The sequence below is a fragment of the Anas platyrhynchos genome, chromosome 27 (genome assembly GCF_047663525.1).
Source record: "Anas platyrhynchos isolate ZD024472 breed Pekin duck chromosome 27, IASCAAS_PekinDuck_T2T, whole genome shotgun sequence".
Classification (NCBI taxonomy): Eukaryota; Metazoa; Chordata; class Aves; order Anseriformes; family Anatidae; genus Anas; species Anas platyrhynchos.
In genome coordinates, this window is record NC_092613.1 from 3,300,296 (window position 1) to 3,326,078 (window position 25,783).

The following is a 25,783-nucleotide window of genomic DNA, read 5'->3' on the forward strand; positions in this document are numbered from 1 at the left end:
AGAGAAGATCAAAGTCCCCCTCAGTGGGGTCAGGGGGGCTCAGACCCCAAAGGCAGGGCCCTGGAGGAGCTCCCCGGGGGCAGGGCCCCCGCCACACACGGGGCTCAAATGCAAGCCCCAGGGGGTGCATTCAGTGCTCTTCAAACAAAAGGCCCACAGGAGGAGTGCTTTGTTTTTCCTAATAGTTTAATTAGACTTTAATGATTTATTGCTCAACTGCAAGGATTAATATTGCATTCATTAAAAATCATTCATATACAAAATAAACCTCTCTCTCCCAGCCCGACGCCACCACCACCCCGGCTGCCCCGCACAACATGGCTTATACAGAGCTGGAGGCCCTACTCCCGGGTTTGACGCCCGACAGGGGTGGCACAGAGGGGGACGCTGTGCTCCCAGGGCGGGGGGCCCAGCCCAGGCCCCCAGAGACCCAAGCCCCAGTCCCCCGTGAAATCTTAGGGACAGCAGAGGGCTCCCCACATAGCTGCTGGGCAAGTGCAGCTCAGCAGAGGGATAATCAGAGGAGAAGGTGGGGACAAGAAGGTGATCAAAGCCACACCGTTCAGGGTTGCATCATCCTCCCGTCCCCACCAAGAGAAAAGGAGCATTGCACCCTCCGCTATCAGCAGCGTCCACAACCCAGCACTAAAACAGCATCCCCTGTCCCCAGGGACAGGGCAGCAAGAGCAGCCCTCTCGTGGGTACCACAGCATCTCACAGCCCTGTACCGGGCAATGCAGGCTGCACAGGCAGCAAGGGAACAAGAGAACCAAGGGCTAGGGGCCTTTCCGCTGTGCTCTGGCCTTCGCCAGGTGAAGAAAGAGGCATTGGGGGGGGAAAAAAAAGCTAAGAAAAACCTCACTGGGTTGCAAGGACTTTTCCCTGTCCTGGGGCTAGATGCAAGAGACAGAAAAGAGAAATATTTGTCACCAGCAAGGATAGGGGAGGAAAGAACAAGGCAATGAGAGCAGCTGAAACACCGTAAGAGGGCAGGGGAGGCAGCTGAGAAAGCCCAGCTCGAAGGATGAGGCAGCAAAGGGGAGCCCAGGCTGGGACAGGGGGAAGGTTCATCTCTGCATCCATCTTGAAACAAAAGTGAAATGCCCCCCTGAAAAACCCAGACACCATTAAAAACCACCCTCACTTCTTGCTGGGAGATGGGGCCGCTCTGATGCAGCAAGTGCTCAAACTCTGCAGCCAGATGCACCCCCAGTGCTTTTCCCCTCTTTAATACATCTTTTTAAGAATCAAAAAGGAGAAAGAGGGGGAAAAAAGTTTTAAACTCAATTAAGGTGCAGTTTGGCTAAAAAACAAAAACAAACAAAAAAACACATTAGGAGAGATGAGGATAATGCTGGGTGAGTGACCCCCATCCAAATTCAGATTAGCACCCTGGAACAGTGAACTCCCCGTACCCAGCCAGCCAAACCCAGGCCAGCAGCCACCTCCACACATGGACCCTGGCCGGGTGGGGACAGTCACCTATTCACGAGGTGGCCAGCAGGCGCCACTCTGCTCCCAAGCAGAGCTAGGAGCATAGATCTAGCAGCTAAAACTGGGCTCTTTAAGGCAATTTAGAAGTTGCAGATAATCCACACAAAGAAAGAAAAATGTAAGATAATGTAGAACAGCATCTCCATATCTTCAGATATCCTGGACAAGACTAACATGGGCTGGAAAGGTCAAAAAAACAAACAAAAAAAAAAAAACAAACAAAAAAAACACCACTGCAGGAATTAATTGCCCTTCGCACACCAGGAAAGGGAACCAGGGCTGGGAGCCACCAGCGGCTTCAGCCATATCAAAGCAGGAAGCAAATCCCAGGTTGTCTGCCAAGATCAGACAGAGATGTGATCACATAAAAGGGTGAAAACTTGAGAGGAAAAAAAAAAAAAAAAGGTGACCTTAAAATCACACTGATAAATGTAAAAACAGGTTTCTTTGTTGGTTTAAAAAAAAAAGTAGGTCAAAAAAAAATGATTTTTAAAAATAATCTCTCATGTTGCCTTGTGTGGTCTGGTCCTTCATAGGTATGGTCCATCAGTATCTAGAAGAGAAGGGAGGTGACAGTGAGGCCACGAGCACCTGGGGACACAGCTCCCATCTGCAGAGGGGTCACAGAGCTCCCAGTGGAAAGCGATGTCCCCAGCAACATCCAGCCAGCACTGACCTGTAGTAGTTGGGTTTGAAAGGCCCGTTTTTGTTGAGTCCCAGGTATTTTGCCTGATCATCCGTCAGTTCCGTCAGGTGGGCATCAAACGAAGGCAGGTGCAAGCTGGCAACGTACTCGTCTGGGAAGGAGAGGAAAGTGAACTCATCACACCACAGCAGGGCATGGGAACACACAGTGGTCTAGTTATGCTGTCCCTGCCATTTAGTATCGCTGATTCACCATTAGGCAACCCAGTGGCAGAGCTGAGCCCAAGCCCTGGTGCCGAGCAGGGCCAGATGTGCACCAAAAGGCACATGAAAGCCTCCAAGCAGGAAGCCTGCAGGATGAGGGACACCTGACACACCACAGAGCATTAAAGAAAATAAAGAGGACAAGGTGCAAGTGTTTCAAGATTGCTGCTGCTTCCCTGAACTCATCCTCTAGCTGGAAGATTTGTCCCACCCAGATCTGAATTTCCCCTTATATCCAAAACTGCTGCCCCCCATCAGTCAGGGGACAGGTCAGTGCATAAAGCAGCTCTGGACACAGCAGTTTCTTCACTCACCCATCTTCTTCGGCAGCAGGTACACGTCCTGCTTGTAGCGGCCCTCGGGAGCATTGTAAAGCTCAATCAGAGCCAGAGCCTGCAGAGATCACAGGGGACAGACCGGGGACAGTCAGGGACAGCCACCAGCCAGGCAGCACTGAACACCTGCAACCAGCACAAAGCTCCCAGCAGTCAAGATCAGGTTTAGAAGCCTGAGAGAGGGGGGTGACCATTTCCAAAATGCCCTGAAGGAGGTACTTCTACCCAAGGGTGAATCCCTGTCCAGGTTCCAGGATCCCACCACCACCAGAGAGGTCAGAGATGAGGTGCCACCCAGCCTGTTTGCAGCACGGGGCTTAAAGCCCAAGGGAAAACCAGAACACAAGGACGAAGGAAAGGGGAGCAGCTATAACTCCCTTAAACCGTAAGGCTGCTGCATCACATGGAAATAAAGGAATTGCTCATTTTAAGCTGGCGGCATTGCTCCAAAAACCACAGCCTCTCCTTTGACAGAAATAAAACTGCATCTTCCCGAGGGCCAGTTCATGCAGCTGAGAATGAGGTCCAAAACACAGCCCCTGTCCCCACCACTTTACACAGACAAGTGTGAGGAAAAGAAGATTCCCCACAATTAGCATGATCCCCTTGATCACAGCGGTGATTTTTGCCCAGATGTTGGTCCCCCCCCTGTGTTTGCAACCCTCCCACCACTTGCAGAATAAAGGCTGTGCTGTCCTCGGCTGCCTGCGGCACCATGCTGCTCATGTGGCCAGCGCTGAGCACAGATCACAGAGCAGAGCCAAATTCAATCATCGTTTTCTTTGGAAAGGTGGAGTCAGGGCAAACTGCAGGACACAAGCCATGTCCGCCCAGCTGAGACGGTGATGATGCTCAAAAGCATTTAACCACCGACTCCCAGATCTCCAAGAGTCACTCCAGTTATGTGTTTTTGTTGTTGTCATACAGAAAGCAGAAGTCCAAAGACAAAACAAAGCCTTGCTTAGAAGTAAGCTTAAACCTGTGCTCAGCGAGCTCTCCAGTTGCTTATGGTACAACAGGAACTTTGCCAGAACAAAGCCTGACTCATTTAAAAGTTATCTCCCAGCTGTAACCAAAGCAGTAAGTTCACGCCATCGTTAGCCACATTCCAGCCAAGAGGTGGTGCCTACCACATCTGTGGCGCCAGCACGACCCCAAGCACTGCGGGTTCCCAGCTTCTTACAAACCGCCCCCACCCCAAGGCTCTTACAAGACCCTCAGGGCACACGCCACCGCTCGCACCCCTCAGCCCCACAGTGTACAGACCTGAGTGGTGGCTGTGATGGAGAGGACAAAGGTGGGAACCGTGGAGCAGCTCAAGTTGAGAAGACGGCCCTAGGAGACAGCAGAAGGGTGCTGAGAGCTGAACTTGCCTCCAAGGCGAATTGAATCACCTGAGATATGACTCACCTCTACCCTCTCCCTGGGCCAGGGGACAACCACAGGGCAATAGTTCAAGGGCCATGCACATGACCAGGCTGCCCAGACTCTGTCTTAGTTTCCACCCTACCCCTCAGATTTGGTGCAGGGAGATTTTGCAGTCCCTAAAAACAGGGAGCCCCTCCTAGTGCCAGTAGAGCTTGAGAGGCAAGAGGAGACACCCAGCCAGTTTGCTGCGTGGGAAACCCTGTCAAAGCCAGATGCAGACGGTGTTTGGCTCTCAGAAATGGCTCCTGGCTCAAAAGAATGAACCAGATACTCTATGGCTATATGTGGTGCACAATACTTCCCTTACCTCAAGAAAAAATAAAATAAAATCAAGTAACCCTTTCCTGCGCTCTGAACCTCCTCCTAGGTTCCAAGGATCTCGGGACCTTTCCATCTGGTTAAGTCTGTTTCAAACTCCAACCCGCCTGGAAATCACTGCAGATGCCCAAAGCAACGTGGCAGCACAGCTCTCAGCGCACCTCGGCCAGCAGCACCACCCGCTTCCCGTCCGGCCAGATGACGTGGTCCACTTGTGAGCGCACCCGCTCCCAGGTCAGCTCAGGGGTCCGCAGGCTGGTCTGCAGGGGCAGGAGGAAGAGGCTGGAGTCACTGTGGGAGGACCACAGGGCAGACACAGCCAGTAGGCACACTCACCACATCGATTTCCGTGTTGGAGTGGCCCATGTTGCACACAATGCAGCTGTTTTTCATCCGATCCAGGTGTTCTCTGGTCACAACATTCTTGTTTCCTGCGGCAGGGCACAGATGAACCCAAGGCAAGGGCAATATAAACCCTCAAATTTCTCCTTCCCTGCACTTGGGTCTGAGAAGCCCAGCTTGAGACAACATCAAGTGGATGTCAACCAGGACAAGCACCCTCCCGGCTGGCCACAGAAAAACATTTCCTCATCCCAGGGGCTGGGGAAGAGCACAATCAAACAGCAAACTGGGGGTTAAGAGAAAAAACTCTCCCCACAGAGTAGCTATTGCTGGTGTAGAATCAGCAACACGTGGCAACGAACTGTCCTCCACCCCCAACAGCCCCAGAGCCCTTGAGACACCTGCTTGGGAACAACTGCTCCTTCTCAGCCTGCTTCAAGGGTCACCCAGGACCTTCTCCATCCCTACCTGTGCAGGTGATGACAACGTCAACCTGACGGATTACTTCACTCAGCTTCACCACACGAAACCCATCCATGCTGGCAAAAAAGAGATTGGAACCACGATGAGGAGGAGAAGCCCGGTCCCTCTCTGCCTTAGGCCAGGAGGGGTCTCAGTGCTATCACACACAGAATTGAGGTCCCTTCCAACCCCTACAAGAGATCATCAGGTCCAATCCCCCTGCCAAAACAGGTTCCCTACAGCAGGTTGCCCAGTTAGGTGTCCAGACACTGCTGGAGCAGCTCTGAATCACTCATGACAGCAGCCAGGCTACCTTTCCACACCCCCAGAGATGCCAGATGCAAGAGGAGGGGCTGTGCAAAGGATCCGGCATCAAACCTGCTCTCACAAATGCTGTAAGAGCTGGAGGATGTATGAAACAGTCAGTCAGCCCTGCAGGAACCCTTAAGCAGTCTTCCCAAGCCAGCTAGGCAGGTGCCTAGCAGCTGATATCCCACCACTGAACCAGTCCTGAAAACGCCCCAGTACTTCCCTACCACACCCCAAAAAGATGGACACTCTGAAATTAGCCACAGAATCTCCTGGCTCTGTTTAGCCTCTGTCAGCCTTTAAAGGAAGCCAGAGAGCAGAAGGAAGAGGTGCTCACAAGCTACGTTTAACATCTCACCAGGCTTGGAGAGCACAGATGGGGTCGATCTCCGTGACGTAGACGATCGCTCCCAGGGCTTTCAGAGCAGCACAGCATCCCTTGCCGACCTGCAGAGGCAAAGCACCAGCATGAAGCCAAATGCAGGACACACTGAGTGCTGAAATCCCTTCCCCAAAACCGCCAGAGTACATCCCAGGCTGGGCAACACTACAGCTGCCCTTCTGCCTAACGCCAGGAGCAGCTCAGCAAGGCAGAAGCCCCATTTGCTGGGTACCATGTGCCCAGCTCCCTGTTCGTGGCCACCTGCCCCCCCAGCACAGCCACCAGGAGCTTCTAAAACCACCACACTCCCAGTCAGCACAGCATGGATCAGCGTGTACTTCCCGCAGTTGCCCCTAAACCAAAGGGCTTTGACATTCAGAGCTGTTCTGCACTGATGGGGGGGACAAATCCTCCTTCCCATGCTTCCCACATCAGCATGTGGGAGAGCAGAGCTCCTTTTAAAGCATCTCCAACTCTAGCCCTCTCTCTCCACTACAGAATTACACAGGACATCCCAGCAAAGCCCTGGTCTCCGTGCCACTTACCCACACGAACAGCTGGCTAGTCTCCACATGCCCATGCTCAGCCCTGTTTTTGGGCCAGCTCTGCTGGGTAAGGAACGTCTCCAGAGACACCCTCACTTATCACCCAGCTCCAACCTCAATTACTGAAAATAGCCAGGAAGGACAAACTGGGACTCCAACCCACATCCAAAGGGAAACCCGTTGAGGGTGGAAAGGCTCCCTTGATGTGCAGAAATCCAGTAAAACTCAGGACAGGCCCCAGAGATGACAACGCCCAGCACAACACACAGCTAGAGAAGCACACAGCACCACAGAGGGCCTGGGCAAGAGCCAGTGCAACCTCTTGGTCAAGCAGAGCTGGGTTCCACCGGTGTCTAAATAAATTAGTAAGCATGTTCCTGCCGGGAAGAGCATTTGCAGCTACTGCCAGGCCTTTGCAGCGCAGGAAGATAAACACCCACACAGACAGCGCACAGATGGAGGGAAGGTGTCAGCTCCCGGCTCCGTGCTCTGCCAGGGCAGAATCATTTACAAGTTTGCGGTACGATTCCCCCCTGCCAGAACATTATCGACCAGCAAGATGCAGCCCGCCCCTCCACCTCCTCTGTCACAGGCAGAGTGACAGCCAGGCTGGATGCTGAACTTGGTCCAGGGACAGCAGACGGGTGCACCCATGGGTAGTTATAATTCAGGCCAGCGCTCCCAGCAGCCGTCATATTTACAGCCCAGCTAATCTACAGGCAAGCTGGGAAACCTGATGCTTGTTCTCCAGCCTCCCAGTAGGCTCTAGCAAGATTTCCCCCATAATGGCTCACCCGATCTGATCTCCTATATCAAGCAAAGGTGAGTGGCCTTTGAGCAGGGAAGGAGCAGGAGACAGCCTGGGGGAAGGACAGCTGGGCAGGAGGCTGACTCACGGCTTATGAAACTCACCTCCCCATAGCCACAAACCACCACTTGCTTCCCTCCAAACATCACATCTGTGGTCCTCTTCAGGCTGGGGGACAGAGAGAGACCTGTGTTGGGATTAGTCAGGCGCACACCGCTGACAGCAAGGAGCCCCAAAACCAAATCCTGCAAACACACAGTGAGGGCGAAGCAGCAAAGAGCGCAGTCTCCACTCAAGAGCAACCAGAGCCAAATCCACCATTAAGAGTTGAAGTGGGGATGGGGAAAAGAGATGGACTCACCCATCCAGGATGGATTCCCGGCAGCAATACAGGTTGTCAAATTTCTGTTTGGTGACAGAGTCATTCACGTTCATGGCCGGGACACAGAGTTTCCCAGCCTTGGAGAGCTGGTACAGCCTGGAAGAGGACAGAGCCAGGTCAGAGCAGAAAGCAGCAATTGGATAAGAGATCTTCAGATCAGCCTTCCCAAACCTCCTACCTGTGCACACCAGTCACACTCTCCTCCACGATCCCTCGAATCTTCTTGAATATGTTGGGGTACTTCTTATAAACCCAATGGGTCAGGTCCCCACCATCATCCAGAATCTACAGAACAGGCAAGTAAGAGCATGGGGCAGTCAGTCTTTCCACTGGGAACAGCACTTTCAGGGGACAGGACGGGGATAGAGATGGAAAGGATCTCCAGGCACTGATGGAAGGCTATTTGGGCCTGGGGACTGGCTGTTTGAAGACTGGGGACCAGGACTACCAGGTTCTCCTAGATGCCAGTGATTCAGGGACTCCTCTGGAAGGGAGGATGTGGAGCTGATGAACCCTAGCAGGGTTTTCTGCCCCTGCTACTGTTCTGCAGCCTGGAAACACGACCGCAGACAGCACTAACTAAACAGTCTGAGATTGGAAGGAAGATACAACATTTGTGCTCCAAAAGCAAACAGCCAAGAGGAAAGGCTACAGGAGCTGTCACAGCCCTGTGCCACATGCTCTCGCATGACTGGTCATCACAGACCCTAAGCCAAGGCAGCGAGAGGCATCACTGGCTCTCAGCAAGGGAAAGGTCTCCCTCAAAGACCCCTGCAGATGGGATCTGTGTCAAGACAGCAGCAGCTGGGGCAGCTCCCATGGGGCTGCCCCTTTGGGGAAAGAGGTTCTGTGACTTCTCAGCTCATTGGCAGCTGTGGCAGGAGATGCTCCCATGCCACTGGGCTATACAACTCTGGACACTGCCTCCACAGCTCCCATAACCCTCACAGTGGCCCCCAGCCCAGCTCCAGCTGCCGTTCTGCAGGACGCTCGCTTTAGCAGGGTCTCGAAGGCATCTGCAACACCAGCAGGTGCCGACGCAGCCCCAGCACGCTCCTAGGAACAGCCCCAGGAAGGGAAGGGTGAGGAGTCCCCAGTGACCGCTCCACAGAGGAAGGGCTGGAAGAAGGCTCATTACCATGTTGGCCTGCCAGCCTTCTACGTTAACACAGCGGTCAATGCACCACCAGAAGTCATCCTCTGACTCCCCTTTCCAGGCAAACACAGCAACACCTAGAAGGAGAAAGAGGAGTATCCTTGGCACCCGCTGAGTTTGGCAGAGCTCTCTTCTGCTTGGCCAGCTTGGGAAAGCCACAGACAGGAGGGCCACGCAGGGATCAAATCCCAGCCCACACCAACAGCAGACCTGCTTATCCCTCCCTAAAAGATATTTGGTCCAACCCTTTCCTAGAACAAGGCCACAGAGCCAGGAGAGGGACTGGAAGGGACTCCGCTCACCCAGGCTCAGCTGTACTCACCTGCTTCTGCCAAGGCGGCCGCCACCTCGTTCTGGGTGGAGTAGATGTTACAGGCAGACCAGCGGCACTGCGCTCCCAGCGCACACAGCGTCTCGATCAGCACCTGCGAGACAGCAGGGTGAGCCACAGCACCAGCACAGCCCGAGCACAGCCTTGTGCTATGGGCAGCCAGGAATTATATGAGCAAGGACCGGCTTCAGCAAATATCGCCCTGGGAAAAGGTAGGCAGCAGAACCTCTCTGAGAGGTTACCAGAAAAGTGAAGGTGCCTCCACCAATTCCTCAAGGCTAGGAGACTTCAGAGACTTTCCTCTCCAGGGAAAAGCTGGTCTCTCCCACCCCAGATGCCCCCAACAAGCAGCCACTCACCGCAGTCTGTGCTGTAATGTGTGTACAGCCTACAATTTTAGCTCCAGCCAAAGGCTTCTCCCCTTGAGCTCGCTTCCTGAGTGAAATCAGAGCAGACATATCTGCAAAAGGAAAAGAGAGGTTTTAATGATGGCTTACTCTGGAGGACTTCCTTTCTGCCAGACCTGCTCCCCTCTCAGTGGTCTCACGGGACACATCCAGCCCCACAGTTCTTCCTGTAGTTGTCATACAGCCAGTGAGAAAACTCCCCATCCCCAGTCTGACTGCTCTGTCCAAACTGGGATCAAGACACAATCATCATCCATCATTTGACAGAGCCATTCAGGACACAGCATCCTCCCAGCCACATAACAAAGAGGGTGCAGGGCAGGCACTGCCCATGGCAGGTAACCAATATGCCCCAGCTACGGAGTCACCAGCCTGGCAGCAGAATTACACCGAGGAAAAGCACATAAAGCCATAAACGGTGCTGCCACATCTCAAAAGAGCTGCTCTAAATGTGCCTGTATTGTCTTCCCCTTCTCTGGCTTTGTAGCATGTGTCTAAAAGGAGCCTGAAAGCAAAGTTACCCAATCAGCCCTGTGGGAAATGGTAACTCGGCTTCCCGCAAGCCCCAGGGGAGGGGGTTGGGGCAGTCAGTTTTAGTGTCTCTGAAGGCGTTGCAGGACCCTTGCCCACTGAGGTTTCCCATCCAGAGCCACTAGGACATTAAACCCTACAAGAGCACTCGCTGTCACTAGAAGATGGATGCAACACGTTGTTAATGCTTGCTGCTGCGTCTAGCTCTTCTCCACATCATCTGCTGATTTGGGGGTGGGGGTGGGAGACAGTGCAGTCAGGCTATCCAAGGCCATAATGAGAATTTTGGGAATCACCTCGTCTCAGTTCTCTGCCCCCAGTGGGCACAGGACCCAGCCACAAGCCCCACAAACCCCTCGCATCCCACACTCCCTTACCCTGCTCGGCGATCTCAATCTCCCGGCGTCCAAACTCTGCCTGCTTGATGTTCTTCACACAGAAATTGCTGCTGCCTTTGGAGTTGGTTTGCTGCTTCTCACGGGGGGACACCTCATCATCAGAGCTGTCTGTGTAGGAGGCAGCTAAAGCCAACAGAGGAGCGCATGTCACCCCAGGGACCCTTTTCCGACCCACCCTTTGGGCAGGTTTCTGTTCTGTTTCGCTTTCCGGCTTTCATGCACACACACGCCAATGGCTCTAACTACAAATTTCACAAGGAAAGCCAATGCCCATAAGGGATTTTGCACTCTCATTCTCTAAAACAACCCAGAGCTAAGTGATGCACTGAAGTTTAACTATGAGAGTGAATAAGGCTGGTTTACCAAAATACAAACCTCTCAAAGGCAGGTAAGTTAAAACCCAGCTTTGTGGAATATGGATGAAGTCCACATAGCCAGAGAGGAGGCAATCAAATAGTATAATCCCTTCCCCAACATCTTCTGGAGCTCACTAAGAGACTTCCTCATGCTGCATGTACCCAGTCTGTGAGATCTGCTCAGAGCACAAGGCACTGCCAGAGAGACAGCTCTGCACCAGGCTGGATTTCTAGATTTCTACAGAACCCAGCACTCAGCACGTAGGGAAGGGAAAAAAAAAAAAAGCTTTTGCCAGAGAAAGACCAAGAGAAAAGGAAAGGAAGAAAAAAAAAAAATAAATCAATGTCTGAACTTCAGAAAGCCTGAGAATTATCGCCTCCACACCTGAGTACCACCCAGCAGCACGGAGCATCCCAGCACCTACCAGAGCTGTAGCTGTCTGTGGAAGACTGTGAGATGGAACGGGACAGCGACCGGCGGCCAGTCTTGGTCGGGAACTTGCTGAACTCCTGCATGTCATCTGCAAACTGGATTTGCTGAGATATGCAAAGGAAGAGAAGTTCTAAGTCAGCAGGTGCTCCTCATGGCATGCCATCATACAGGCTGTATGAGCCCAGGGCTCCCTTCAGTCCACCCTGACTGCTCTAGACACAGAAATGAGCAGTACCAAATGGCTCAAGGAACAGATGCCCAAAATTGAACCTCCTCAGCCCAGTCATCTCTGCCAATTCGACGCCTAACACCTGAAGTTAACAAAAAAAAAAACAAAACAAAACCAAACCAAAGGCACCCAGCAGGCCTGGAAACATCCCCTTCAGCCCTCCTCTGGCTCACAACACTCCTCCAGGAAAGGTCTGACTGCCCACACAACACAAGCACCGTGCAACCCTCCAGACATGCACTGGGCAGGCAGAGGTCCCCACGCAGCTCAGAGGAGCCCAGGCTCCAGCAGCCCCTGCCCGAATCAGGTCCACCTGGTCCTGCCTGAAAACGCAGCAGCGGCAAGAAAGCTGGGGTGGTCCTGTTAGAAAAGTAGATCCCTGGTGCTTCTGGGCTCCTTCTCAGGAGCAGGGCATCCCGCAGGTTAAAAACACGGCACATTCTTCCAAAAGCAACACTAAAAGCAGGGGGAAAACCCAACGAGAGAACATTTCAACAAAAAGCAGTTGACATTGCATTGACTTTCAATCTCCTGTGTGTTACAGATGTTTCCATTGTAAAAGAAGTCCTAAATCAGCCACCCTTCCTTCCTAGCTCAGCCAGAGGCAACTCGAGGCTCCAGCACCTACAGCTGGCTCATCAAAGCAGTGGAAAAACAGCCCCAAACTGCTCTGCTGCTGCTGACATGCCGTCTGATCAGGCAGAAAAAGCCCTATTGCTGCTTCTGCAAGAGAAAGACAGCAGAGATTAAAGGGAATTAGGAATAGAGGCTGATGCCCACCCCCCCGGCATGCTGCCAGGCAGGAGACCCCCACCCTGCTGACCAAGACCCCCAGCATGGTCTCCTCCCTCTGATCATGTTGCTGCAGGATTTTATTTTGCCACTTAACAGGGATGAAACATCATCACAGGGAGTGGGATTAACAAAGCATCCCTACGGACCCAGGAGACCTCGAGAAGAGTCCTGAAGAGATCAAGATGATGGAAAGAGACAAGCCACAGTGGCCTCAAGGAGGGGTTTTCCATGTCACAATAACCCCAGAAGCTCCCCAAAAGCTTTGATGCGGCAAACAGTCTTCATGGGGAGAAGAATGAAGCCATTTAGTTGAGACCATCTGTCCCAGAAAGGAAGAATCTGCAGAGCCTGAGACGGGGCGGCTGCTGTGCTGTTACGGCTATTTGGGCTGTAAAATGGAGACAGCTTCTGGAGAAAGGCAGCCGAGGAGCCAAAAGCAGCATTGGTATTCTGCTCAGGAGGGGAAGCAGGGACGCGAAGCCCACTGCACAGTCCAAGCTAGCAGGAGGATACGCGGGTGAAGGACACAAACCCAGCGTCTCCTCCAGAGACAGCCTGAAGACACCCTTTCTGCAGGCCAGGTCCATCAGCGCTCCCAGGCAAGCATCCCAGGCATTTCTGTGGGTGCTGCTGCTAAAAGGTTTTCAGCCAGCAACTCTGCACTGGGTACAGAACAGCCTGGCATCTGCTGCCCAGACCAGCCTTCCCAGCAGACGCCGTGTGATTCAGACACAAATTGCATGAATTTGCATTAGTGGAAGGAAAAAGAATGCTAAATGGAATTTGCAGGTTTGGTTTTGCAATCCTTTTAGGCTGCTCAGCACAGAGGGAGGAACCCGAGGGCATCCTAGCTGCAGGATGCCAGGAGATAAGAGGTACGGGAATGCTTCCAGCAAGTGGCGTCAGGCAGGTAGCAGCAGTGTCCTCGGGGCTGGAGCTGTTGTTGGTCCCCAGCCAAGAATGGCATTGCTGGACTCGGTTCCAATGTCTGCCGCTTGGGTCAATCTTCCACCAGAGAGCTGGAGAAAGGCCTGCATCAACTCTGCATCGGCAAATTGCTGGTGGGCATTTCCAGGGCGAAAACAGAGCAGCAACATCAGCACAGCAACATCAGCACAGCAAGACTTCCACCCTGTCCTCCCCAACTCTTCCTCTGGCAGCTCATCAAACCAGAGGGTGTAAACATGCCCCATAAAACAGCTGCTGGCATTAAAACAGCTTAAAGTGTTAGCTGGGGAATTTTCTCCATCTCAGAAAAACATTTCCAGGAAAGGTGTGAACCCAGGAGGTAAAAGAAACAAACCACCAGATAAGCCAGGCTTCACTGCTGCAGCCCAGGTCACAGACACACAGCTGTCCCTGCTTACAGCTTCCAGGACATCGGATCCCCAGGCAGGGGCACAGCATCTGTGTGGCCTGGATGGCTTCCTGGAGGAAAGCACATTTGGGCCATGATGGGAAGGAGGTTGGGCTGCATGTGGAAGTGCTCTGCCCGTGCCGCCACGACAGGCGAGATCTACCTGCCACCGTGTTCCGCCGTCCCCTCCAGACTCTTGTCCCTCCTCAGGGACTGGTCGCGGACACTGAGCCAGCTCCCGGGCACAGCCCCACTCTGGGGGAAGCACGCAGCTCTGGGACCAGTCAGAATCCAGGGAAGAATAAAAATCACTGCTAAGGAAACCAAGCGCTGAATTAACCACAGTAATCCCCGCCGTGGCTTTACCAGGGCTCATCTCAACTCTGCAGCTTAACAAAATCTGCCCTGTCTAAAATTATCACCAAACACCACAAGCAGCTCCCAAATCTAAGGCACCATTTGCACCTCAGGCCCCCTCCAAGCCCAGCAAATTAACGCAGCCTCGGCAACCTGCCGAGAGGCAGACGAGGGGGGACAGCAGGCACTGCGGCCAGGCGAAGCGCGTCACCTTCCACGTGCCAGACTCTCTAGCTGCATTAAAGCAAAGGAGAAAATCTCGTAATCCCGTGGATGCCCCAGGAGTTTGAACGAATGGCCGGGGGCTGCAGAGGCAGCCACACAACGCCGGGCTGGCAGGGGCAGAAGGGGAGCAGGAACGAGGGGCTCCACGCCTGGCTGCAGGGGGCACGCTCACAAACCGCGTCCCAGCCTCCGTCCTGCTGGAAGCGGCTTTCCCAGCCGGGTGGAGCACGATGGTTGAGAGCAAGGAAAATATTTTTCGGCCCAGCAATTCACGACCGAGGAGACAAAGCAACAGAGCACTGATTTCTCTGCGCAGTACGCCCCAGAACAGAGCCCGTGTGTTTTCCACGGCAGGTCAGCATCGCTTCCCCACTCGGGCTGGGCAGCAGGAGATGGGAACAGGGTCCCAAGGGGCACCAAGCCCTGCACCAGGCTCCTCGCTTGGTACAGCGGGGTTTCAGGGAGAAGCCCTGCAGGATCCAACACCAGCTGGCCAAATTTGAGCCCAGCAGTGCTGAATGCTGCCGGCTCTCAGTCACCCCCACCAAGGCTGAAGTACATTTTCTCCCCTTGCAAAACCTGACACATCCACACCCATCCCCACGCCGACCGACGACTTCCAACAGCGGCCGCTTGTTTTCAGTGGCAGGGACCCCTCCGGCTTGGTTGTGCCTTGCACAGCCTTGGGCTGTGGAAGGAGAACGTGGGTTTGAAAAGGCATCAACCACCTCCAGGCCAGCCCCAGGCCAGGCGCTGACCCGGTTCTTCCAGGCACAGGCTCCACAGGGAACAGACACGTGCCGGGGAGCGGCGCCAGGCTCCCCCATACCCCAGGGAAGGGAGCCACCGGGTTTACCCCTTTTTTTCCCCTCTCCTTACAGACAAGGTGAGCGATGGTGCAGCCACACTGGGACAGGAAGGTGCCCTTGCAGACACTTCTGCCCTGCAGGAACACAATGGGGACAAGAACAGGCTCTGAGCTCCAAACATGATGAGAAAGCAGCAAACCACCTAAAACCACTTACACTCAGCTGCTGCTAAGGCACACAGACTTTATCAGCAGCTTTTTGAGTTCTGCAGGCTTGGAGATGGGAAGCTTCAAACACCCAGGCTACTGCTGAGGGTTCGTTGTCTGCAGAAAGTCCATTCCCCCAGCACGGTTTCCCCCAGGGAAGCCACGACTGTTTTCTCATGCAGAGCCGAGTCCTGCCGTGCTGGTGAGCTTGGACATTTCTAAACAGCAATTGTTTAAATTCACTTATTTTCAGAAGCAAGTCATCACGTTCAGTCAATGCAGCAGGAAGGAAGGGAAAAAGCACCCCAGGGGCTGATGTCTCTTCAGCTACACAGCAGCCAACAGGGAGAGGAGGGAAAAAAAAAAAACAGCATGAGGCTTTTCTTCTTTTCTAGGTCAATAAGAAGAGCAGAGCAGCAGGTTTGCCTGGGCCACTTCCCCAGAGAGGGGACAGCACTCTTCTGGGCTCCGCTCCTGCAACCACAGGGTCTGGAGAGGACCAAAATGTCCTAATGGGGAGCAAACAGCCCTCCCCGAAGTGACCCGCAGCCTCCTGCCACAATCGCTGGCAGCAGCCCCGAGCAGGCAGCGCTGCCGCTGTCCTCAGACCCACTCTGCCCTACTTGCAGGCTGGGTTAGCCCAGCCCCGTTCCCGCAGCCTCCCAAAGGACAGCAGCGTCTAGACGAGGGGCACGGACCCACCGTGGGCTGGCCGCAGCCCCCAGCACGCAGGGGACACGGATCCTGCTCGGGACCCAACGGGACACACGTGGTTTTGGGGTAGAAACCGTTAAGGCAGCTACAGGTGTTTTCAGGTTCCTACCCTGTGAGGATTATCCAGCCCCAGGGGGCATTTCTAGTCTGCAGCATCCTGCAAGGACTGACAGAAAGAGGAAAAATCAGGCACTTGGATGGGGACATCAGAGCCAGCAAGCCACAGCAAGCAGCTTCCACCTCGACCTCTCACCATCCCTTGCCCCAAACCTCCAGCAAGCGGAGGCTTTCAGAAGGGCTTCAGAGGTGCACCTGGCTCCACGATCCGTCCTAGCAGCCCATTTCACCTCCTCCCAGCTCTGGCCAAGCGAGCCAGCGCAAGGCTAGCAGGCAAGGGACAGCACGAGTTCACAGGAGGCTGTGGCCAAGCTCACGGCACAACCAGACTGCCAGCTCCAATCAGTTTGGCAGCAGGAGGCACCCAGCCAGAGCAGGAGGCAGGGCAGACCCAGACAGCAGGTGCATTAGCAGTGCCCAGGGCTTCAGCCATCACCGCCTGCTGCCCACACACAGCCAGCCAGGGACACAGGAGAGAACAGCCCAGCATCAACATCAGCATCTTCCGAACCTCCCCACACCTGGAAGAGCACCAAGGGAGAGCACGCAGGGGCACGGCACGGGCTGCAGGCATGATGTCCATGAGCAGGACCTGCTTCAGCTCCAGGCACGGCCTCCACAACCAGAGGACTTCACCTGCAGCTCCTCAGGGACATGACAGCTCCCCAGCTCAAATCTTAGAGGGCATCTCAAAGGGCTTCAGTGCGCTGACACCAAGAGCTGCTGGGCAGATTCGCCACCCAAGGGTGCCACTCGACTTTGCAGACCCAAGTGGGATCATTGCCACGTTCAGTGCCACTCCAATCTGTGCCTTTGGCTCCAGGAGGGCTCACAGGGCAGGTTTTTCTACTGGCAAGGCAGAGCCAACTCCCTGAGCAGGAACCACAGCCAGGCCTCTGTCTGGAAACCTTCACACCGTTCCCGACAAGGAAATAAAGGGCACTGAGGTCCTGGCAAAGTAAACCAGCCAAGCCCTAATACCAGCCTCCATCCTTCGCTGGCAGATGAGATGGCTGGGTAAAGCACTGGGAAGAAAAAAAAAGTTTCCATGAGTACAAGAGGAAAATTAAGAACTTTCACACGAGACCCAACGCTCGGTAGAAAAGAAACACCGGGAACAAAATGGGTCCATTCCAAAGGTTAATAGGCTGGAAACAGCCACAAGATTTCAGCCATCACGGGAATCACTGTGACTGCTAGTTAAGGGAAAAATAAACAGAACACAGGATTAAATAAAGTAAATGCGATTTTAAGTGTCCAACTGTTAAAGAGTAACTGGGAGTAATTGCTGCCTTATAAACGCCTTGAGGTCAAAGGTGTGCTCCCTCCAGCAGGAGCCAAGAGCTCTCCCCCAGCAGATAAGGCACCTGGTCCTTGGACTCCAGGAATCGAGGTAAAGGATCGCTCCCACTGTAAAGCGGAGGGATAGCACAGGTCAGGTGCCCACAGTCTTTAAGGACAGTGAACGCCCGTGGTGTTTCAGAGGTTAACACTAGAAAACCAGCACGCTGCAGCGTGGGGCTGTGGCTACCCGGGCAGGAAAGCATCGCCTTCCACAGTGCAAAAAGCAATCAGCTCTGCTTGCTGGGTCAGCTAATTAGCTCACACGTCCCCCCAGCAGAGATAGCAAGGGATGCAGAGGACAGATAAGGCCTGGAAACAGGGAGAGCACAGCCTGGGAGAAGTCTTCAACGGGCTTCTTGCTCAGAGCTGGCTGTGAGGGGTGTAAAGACATCACAGCCCTACCGCCTGGCAGCACATCCGCAGCAACACCCCAGCTGTGCACCCGTGGCAAACCACAGGTACAGGCAGTAAGGTAACTGGTATTAACTGGAGCCCCCTTGCTGGGTTAAGCCATCCACAGGGGCTGGCAGGCAGATGGAGGACTAACAGCCCCAGTGGGGTTTCTGGCCACTTTAGAGCTTGAAGGCCACAGAAACTTGTTTGTGTAACAGTAATTAACTCTGATTTTTGAGTTAAATCAAACTCATCTACAGTCACAGCTGGACAAGACCACGGGAACATGAGGAAGCACTCTCAGAGTCCATCCCCGCTGCACAGGCCAGAGCGAGGGTTAGCCACAGCCAGCAGCCAAACACAAGAAAACCCCAAACCTCTCCCTAACCCTAAGGCATCATCACGTGTGCTTGGGGAGCAAACCAGCCTGTTCAGCCCTGGTTCCCTGCACAGTGAGTGTCCCATCTGCCCCCGTTTCTTCCCCAGAACTGGCCTGCAGCGTCCCAGTATTTCAAGAGATGAATATGGCAAACACCACCCCACCCTGACTCCAGCCACACTTAAAAGGTGTTCCATCCCTAAGCCTTGGCTCTAGAGAAAAATGCCTGGCAGGATCAGCATCCAAACAGAAGCGGCCCGTTTGCAGCACATCTCAGCGAGTCGGGAAATAGCCATGCAGATGGAAATGTAACAACAAGCTCTGCTATTTCCTCGTGTTCCCTGCCCTGGCCAACTGCCCACCAGCCCCTCGCAATGGTATTTCCATGGATGCATCACCTACAGCTGCCTCTCACTCACATGGACTCTTTCAGCCTTAGAGAAGTCCTGTGTTTTCTGCATCTGGTTGGAGGGGCTGCAAGGCAGGAGAGGAACACCAGGCTTCAGTGCAGGCGGTTTGCTGCTCAGGGCTCACTACCAGGACGGACGCACGTCACTCTCCTGGACACTGACCCAGCATGCCAGGGCAGAGCCTCCTGCAAACAGGATTCATTCCATGAAGTTAAAGGCTGCAGGAGGGCTAAGAAGTGAACGGGCTCTCCTTGAGGGGACAGCAAGTGCAGAGAGTATTTGTAGAAGGAACTGAAACGTACGGAGACACAGGCTGCGCTGCCTGCAGGAGGCAGACAGCTCCAAGCCAGGTGTTCTCACTCCAGAAGTTGCCCAGATTCCACACAAGCCTCTCCCCATGGTGCAAAACTGTAATATTCAGGGCTCCCTGCAGGGAGGTGAAGGAGAAGAGAGAAAACAGCAGGCACAGGTTGATCCTCACACCGCAGGCCATCAGGAAGTTTCAGCGAGGCAAAGCCCCGAGGAGGCTCCTTTCCACGCCGCCTACCTTCCCTCTCCCTGCAGAGGCTGCAAGGAGCCGTTCCCTGCACCCGCACCCCGCTCGTAAACCAGCATCCACCCAAAGCCCGGCCCGCAAAGCCGAGCAGCACCCGCGGGCCCTGCCAGCGGGCTCCAGGAGCAGCCAAGGAGCAGCCGTCCCCACCGCCGCGGGCTGGGGAGCCTCACCCGCATTACAACGCGCCCTGATTGACTTGCGGGAACATCATGTCCTCGGCCACCAAAGTTCTTTGGCTGTCACCAACCTGAAGTAAACAGATTCTGCAGCAGCAATAAGCTCGTTACCAAGGCCACCGTATTGATCCCCGAGTGTAATTAAAATTCACAGTTCAAGCAGCCCAACGCGACAGGGCAACCAGGGTGGCCTCCCAAAGGCACGAAAGGCTCCAGCTCCCACCTCCTGCCCTGGTTCTCAACCACCTCGCTCCGTGGGACTCCAAGAGCCCCCCCCAGCAGCCCCAAAGCTGTCCCCACGCTTATTGGGATTGGGAAGGGGAGGCCGCGTGTTGCTGTAGCACTGGTACAAGGTCCTCTGCGGTCTGCGCCCCACGGGAGCGGCAGGGGCTCCGGGCCAGCCGCCTCCAGCGGCACCGCGAGCTGCTGGGTGGACACGGGTCAGAGCCCCCCAGATAAGCAGCCCCAGTCCAAGGGCTGAGCAGGAAGCGCAGCAAAGCCCTCTGCAAACAGCAGCACTGCCCGCAGGAAACTGCTGATGATAAAAGGCCCGGCCAGATACGAGCAAATCTCTTTGACTAAGCACTGCTCAAACACCTGGGACAAGGAACGTGCTGGCTCCTGGAAGGAACGATCTGGGCAGGGTCCTCAGCTCACAGCCCTGCGCTGAGCCGGCTGCTTATCTGCAAGGGCACCTCCAGGCTGGCCTCCAGGAGCTGCTTTCCAGAGCAAGACCCCATGCCCAGCAGGGAGCACGAGAGCAGGCTCCGGCATCTGCGCAGCAAAAAAGGACGGGGTCCCAAAGAAAGTACCAGCATAGACAAGTCCTTCCACAAGGCAACTGCACATTTGGGGTGAGGCCAAAGGAAAGCAGCACCCTCCTGCCGCCAGCAGGCTTCCCAGGGTCCAGAGGGAAGGGAAGGAGGCTCCCAGCGGGGCCAGGAGACTCAGTGCCATTCAGGCACACTGCACTGTCAATGGACAGGAGCTGCTTTTGGGTGGTGCTGCGAAGGGACATGCACCTCCTTTTCCACCTCCAGCAGCGCGGAAACAACCCACCTCATGTGCTGAAGGAGGGGGAGAACAGACAAGCAAAACTGGACTGTTTTCATAGAATCACAGCCGCTTTTTGAGATGCTTCAGGTGCTTCACCCTGACACATCGCTTTGAAGATGGTTTGTGTCAGAGCCCAGAAAGTCTCCCTTCTTCCTGCTCTTCAGTTCAATATTAATTAATTAAGCACTTTCTGACCCTGCAGAAGTGCTGGGTCACAAGCAGAGGCCTCCCTTACATACATCACTGAGACTCTCCAAAAAGTCTGGGCGATGAGAAGGACATACATGTAAAGAGCAACTTCTATCAGAAATAATTAAAGATTCTGTCATTTAATAAAGCACCACCAGTGACCTGCCTGCTGCCAGCCCCGAACAACCACCAAGTAAATCACCTCAGTTCCTAACACTCATCAGGGGTCCAGCCAGATCAGCCCCAAGCCCTCTAACCCAGCGTGTTCACTGCCTCCCTACACCCTGAGAAAGGCCAGATCCACCGCACAGGTCTCTGCAGAGCAGCAGCCCTCCAGCAGCATCCCAGCCTGGGCATCTCGATGGGAAGGCAAATCTGCTGGGAGAAGGTGATGAGAAACCAAACGATGGTTTGGGCAAGGAAGCAAACACAATCAAGCACACCACGTCTGGAGGAGGTGGTGGCCAGAGCCATGGACAAGCTCACAAAGGCAGACAAGGATCTATAAGCAGTCCGTCTAAGGGATGAAATTAAAGAGGAAAAACGAGTGACTCCAGGAGCAGTGTCAATACACACAAGGGCAGCCCTATTCCCCCTGCACACCGAGGGGGAAGGCGAATTTGTGAGCATCTGGCCCCGGCAGGACAGCAGGAACCAGAGACAAGCCAGGACCGGCAGAAAACCCAGCCTCGGGAAGGGGCTGCACAGAAAGCAGCGGACCGCAGCAAGGTCAGGCAGAGCTCAACAGCAGGAGAGCAGCCCCGCAGGCGACCTCAAAAAGCCACAGCAGAGAGGATGCTCGGGGGACAGCCCTGCCAGGGGACTGCGGGCACCGGCAGCTCCGTCCCCTGCTCCCACCGCCTGCCACCCCCGCGCGGCTCCGGCTCAGCACCACTGCAAAGCTGCGGCGCTGTGCGTTAGCATCCCCGTTAGCATCCCTGCCGCGCAGCCTCCGCAGGACTCCTCCGGCACTGGCATCCGCAGGGCCACCACACCGAGCCCAGCGGGCCGGCAACGGGCTCCATGGCTGCTCGGGGTGCGGGGCTGCCGTGCGGCTCTCACCTCCCCGAGGGCAAGTCCGAGGCCGCAGCCCGTTTCACGCTCCAGCTGCATGAATAAGCAGATCTGTCTGCAGAGAGGGACAGCGTCTGTCTGTCTGTCTGTCCGCCAGCACCCGCCTGGGAAGGAGCGGGCTGCACAGGAGGGAGGCACGCAAAGGGCACGCAGCCCGTGTGGGCACCCGAGCCCTCGCAACAAGGACACGGCACGGATCAGGTGAAGACACGAACAGGGACAGGGCTTACAGAGCCATCCCCTGCTCTGCCACCAGTCCCCAAGGACAGCGCCACATCCCCCAGGCTCAAGGGCACCCACAGCACAGCACGGCCAGGAGTTTAAGGCTCTGCCGAGCAGCTGATGCAGACTGGAAAAGAAACTGCTGCCAAGGGCACCTGTGGGTCCCCAGGGCAGAGAAGTGCAGATGCCCAGGCACACACGGGGCTTTGGAAGAGCACACCCTACCCTGCAGCTCTCCTTCACCCCCATGCCCGTTTTCACTTAACCTGGGCAAGACACAAGCCTCAGTGTCCCCAAAACCCCCCTGCAACATCAAGGCACACATTGAAAAAAAGTACAAGGCTCAACATCACTCACCTCTGCCTTTAAACCACTCCCCACCAAGGAACCGCCTCGCTCTGACCAAAGCTGGTGTTATTTTGCTGACAGACCGATTTCCCATAAACAGTAGCAAAAAAGGAGTTTCAGTGGAGCCAGGCAACCCCAGATCTTGGAGGAAAACCAGCCGCATTTCTGCAGAAAGGCTACAGCTCTGTTCACCTCTACTGCTGCGGCTCCAACTTAAATCCAGAGTTGATCATATTTAATCTTTTAATCTCTTACCTCCTGCTGTTTCACTTTTTCACCTTAAACAACTCAATGACAAGAGGGGAAAAAATACGTCAGCAATCCTCTGAGTGTGCTGCGCTGCTCAGGCTCGCGCCAGTGCCCGGGGCAGCGTTAGCAAAGGCAAGGGAGACACAGACTGCACAGCATCCACGGGGCCAACGCAGCTCCAGCTGCACCCGAGGTCCTCCCCTCAGGCCGAGAGGGGCCTCAAGCTGGGGACGGCAACGTGGGCAGGCTCACACCAGCCCTCCTGCTGCACGCTGGCACTACCCAAACATCAGAACAAGCCAAAGCCCCTCTTTGAAAATCCCTTCAGCAGCAGGTCACGCAGAGGAGACCGAGCCTGTGCTCGGCTTGGCCACAGTCCCACCCTCCCCCCCCACCCCCAAGCATCTGATGCGAGCTGCAGCCCCAAGCTCAAGGAGCCCAAACACCTGGAGGCCACGCACGACATCCCCCACCTTGACGCAGGTGAATCACGTCTCAGGCCTCTTTTTCGCAGGCCACACTGAGAACTGCAATAAGCAGCTCTGACTTGCATTAAAACTGGAAGGCATTGTAATGGTTTAATTGCGATCCTGCTCTGAAGGCATCCGAAAACGCCTTGAGCTGGAGGCAGTCAGTGCCTTATCTCAGGAGGGCAATTCTCCCGTTCCGTCCTTTTATCCTTCTGCCAACGCCTTCGCCATTACCGAGCTCTATTTGCAGGAACTAGCCAGGCAAGGAGAACAGTGGCCCGAAGCATTCTGTTCCTTGACCTCAGCTGCATCGCACGATCCCCAAGATCTCGCTGCCTGCTGATGTTATCAGCCTCCGCTGCCTCGTGCTGCTCAGGGCACCTTTCATATCAGCACCCAGCTGGGAGAGGCCGCAGCAAGTGCAGAGCCGGACGGGTGCTCTTCACACCGCGCAAGGAGCCTGTGTGTACAGCAGCAAATTCAAGGAAATAAAACTGCCCCACACCCCCCAGCAACAAGCAAACCTCGTCTCTCGGGATGCTGGGACGGTGCCCCCCAGGCACACGGGGCATTGCTTTCTCCTGCGCGTATTTTGGCCCCGCAGGATGCTTCAGGATTCACAGCCTGCTCTGCTCTTCCTCCCAGCTCAGCCGGCCACAGCCGCACGCTGGGAACTTCCCAGCCTCGTGGAAGAAAACAGCAACAAAAAGGAAAAAAAAAACCACCCCTGAGCTCGGGCCGGGCCGGGCCCCCCCTGCAGGAGGCAGGTCCCAGCTCCGCGTCCCTCCGCTCCTTCCTCCGGGCTCCGTCCTCAGCCCGGACACAGAGCGCCGGGCCCGGGGCCGCCTCCAGCTGCCGGTCCCGGCCCCAGCCCGGCTGCCTCCGAGGCAGCTGAGCCACAGCAGCGGCCACGACCCCCCCGCAGGGCCGTGCCCCGGGGACCGGGCGCCTCCGGGGACGCCTCCGGGGACGCCCCCAGCCCCCAGCGTTCAGCCCCGCGGGGACCTCGTGCCCCGGCGGCGCGGCCCCGAGGCCCCCCCGGTGGCCGTGCCGGGAGCCCCCCCCCGGTGCCGGTACCTTCTTGGGCGCCTTGGTGACGGTGGCCATGAAGGAGAACTTCTCGGCGTCCTCCGCCTCCTTGGCCTGCTTCGCCTCCTCGCCGCCGGCGGGCTCCGGTACCGACATCCTGCGGCGGGGCGGGGCGGGGCGAGGCGGAGCAGACCGGGCCGGGGCGCGGGGCACGGGGCCGGGGGCTGGGGGCGGGGCGCGGGGCGCGATCCCGCGGCGGAGGCTCCGGTGCCGGCGCTGCGGGGGGACTGCGGGAGCCGCGCTCGGCACCGGAGGCTGCCACGCCGTGACGTCGGCGCGCGCTGACGTCAGCACGCACCCGGCGGGCACGCGAGGCCGCGCGCGGCGAGGAGCGGGAGCGGCGCGGGGGCGCCCCCTGGCGGCGGAGGCGGGGAGCGGGGGGAGAGCGAAAAGCGGCACAAAGAGAGAGGGAGAGGGGAGGAGGGAGCCGGGGGGGGCGGGACGGGACAGAGGGACAGGGACGGGGACAGGAGAGTGACACAGAGACTGGGACCGTAACGGGGAGGGGAACGTGACAGCCACAGCGGAAATAACAGAAATACAATAAGATACAATAAAAAGAGAAAGAGAAAATACAATAAAAATATCAACAATAATCATGAAATTACAATAAAAAGAATAAAAAGAAGTGAAGTAATAAAAATAATAAATAATAAAAAAGATAAATACAGAAATAGAAATAATAGAAATAGTAGAAGTAACACAAATAATAGAAATAACACAAATTAAAAAAAAAGAAATAGAAATAAAAATAAAAATAAAAAATAAAAATTTAAAAAATAAAAATAAAGAAGTAAATCACAAGAGGGGGAAATAGCTTAAGTAAATAAATAAACCACCAGAAAAAGCCACAGGGGCAGGCTGGCCCGGCAGCAGCAGCCCCGCACCCCCTGCCCCGGCCAGCAGAGCCTGGGGGTGCCCAGCCCAGGGGGTCCGGACCCCATACCCCACTCAGGGCCAGCCCCCGCAGCTCCACAGCCCCCCGCTCAGTGGCGGTGCCGGGGGGCCGCACCCTGTGCCGTGCTGGGATCCCCAAGGGTGCAGGCGCGGGGCCCGGCCCTGCGGCCGTTGCCTGTCCCCGGCTGCCCTGGGGGGCCGCGGGCTGTGGGCACCCCCAGGCCCCAGGATCCGGCCCGGCTGCACCCGCGGGCGCCAGCCACAGCCCCTCCAGGCCTGACCCCGCCGGGGCGCGGCGTTGGCCTTCCCGCAACACGCGGAGTGGGCCAACATCAGCATTTTGGTTAACAACCCACTGGGGCCTGCAGATAACGTTTTTAACCAAAATCACTCTGTCTGGCCACAAAACGGCCCCGGGCTGGTTCTCGCCGGAGGCGCCGAGCATCACACAGGGGTGGCCGCAGGGGTGGCCGGGGCTGGCTCGTGCCGCCTGAGGGCCATGGGGGGAACCACGGCCCCGCGGCGCTGCCCGGGCCGGCGCTGCCCCCTCAGCAGTCTGTGGCCAGGCTGCCCAGGGCCCCTCAGCATGGGGGTCACGAGCCCCCCACGATGCAGGGAGGGTGCCCCCAGGCCGAGCCACATGCTGCCCAAGGGTCTTTCCCCCAAAACCACCCCATTTTAACACTGCTGAGGCAGATCATCTGTTTTTAAGGCATACAAAATAAAAACACATTTTGGAGGGTCTCAGGCACCCACCGCCTTCTTCAAGCCCCCGGGGATTATTTTTGACCCTCCT

At 55.7% G+C, this 25,783-nt stretch overlaps 1 protein-coding gene across 2 annotated transcripts; it reads right to left on the reverse strand.

Annotated features, from left to right (window-relative positions):
- Positions 1–168: 168 nt before the first annotated feature.
- On the reverse strand, positions 169–24,356 carry AHCYL1 (adenosylhomocysteinase like 1). 2 transcript variants are annotated; one of them, XM_027443523.3, is made up of 17 exons: positions 24,079–24,356; positions 11,319–11,430; positions 10,517–10,660; positions 9,561–9,661; positions 9,193–9,295; positions 8,853–8,947; positions 7,893–7,999; positions 7,694–7,810; positions 7,437–7,500; positions 5,956–6,044; positions 5,295–5,365; positions 4,821–4,915; positions 4,646–4,744; positions 4,005–4,073; positions 2,718–2,796; positions 2,171–2,291; positions 169–2,047 (listed from the first exon to the last, which is right to left on the reverse strand). In XM_027443523.3, the coding sequence occupies exons 1-17, from the start codon at positions 24,184–24,186 to the stop codon at positions 2,041–2,043; spliced, it is 1,581 nt and encodes a 526-aa protein (XP_027299324.1). In that variant the 5' UTR covers positions 24,187–24,356; the 3' UTR covers positions 169–2,040. The 2 variants fall into 2 exon arrangements, with proteins under 2 accessions (XP_027299324.1, XP_012950830.1); XM_013095376.5 differs by lacking the exon at positions 24,079–24,356 and adding an exon at positions 22,538–22,717.
- Positions 24,357–25,783: the final 1,427 nt, after the last annotated feature.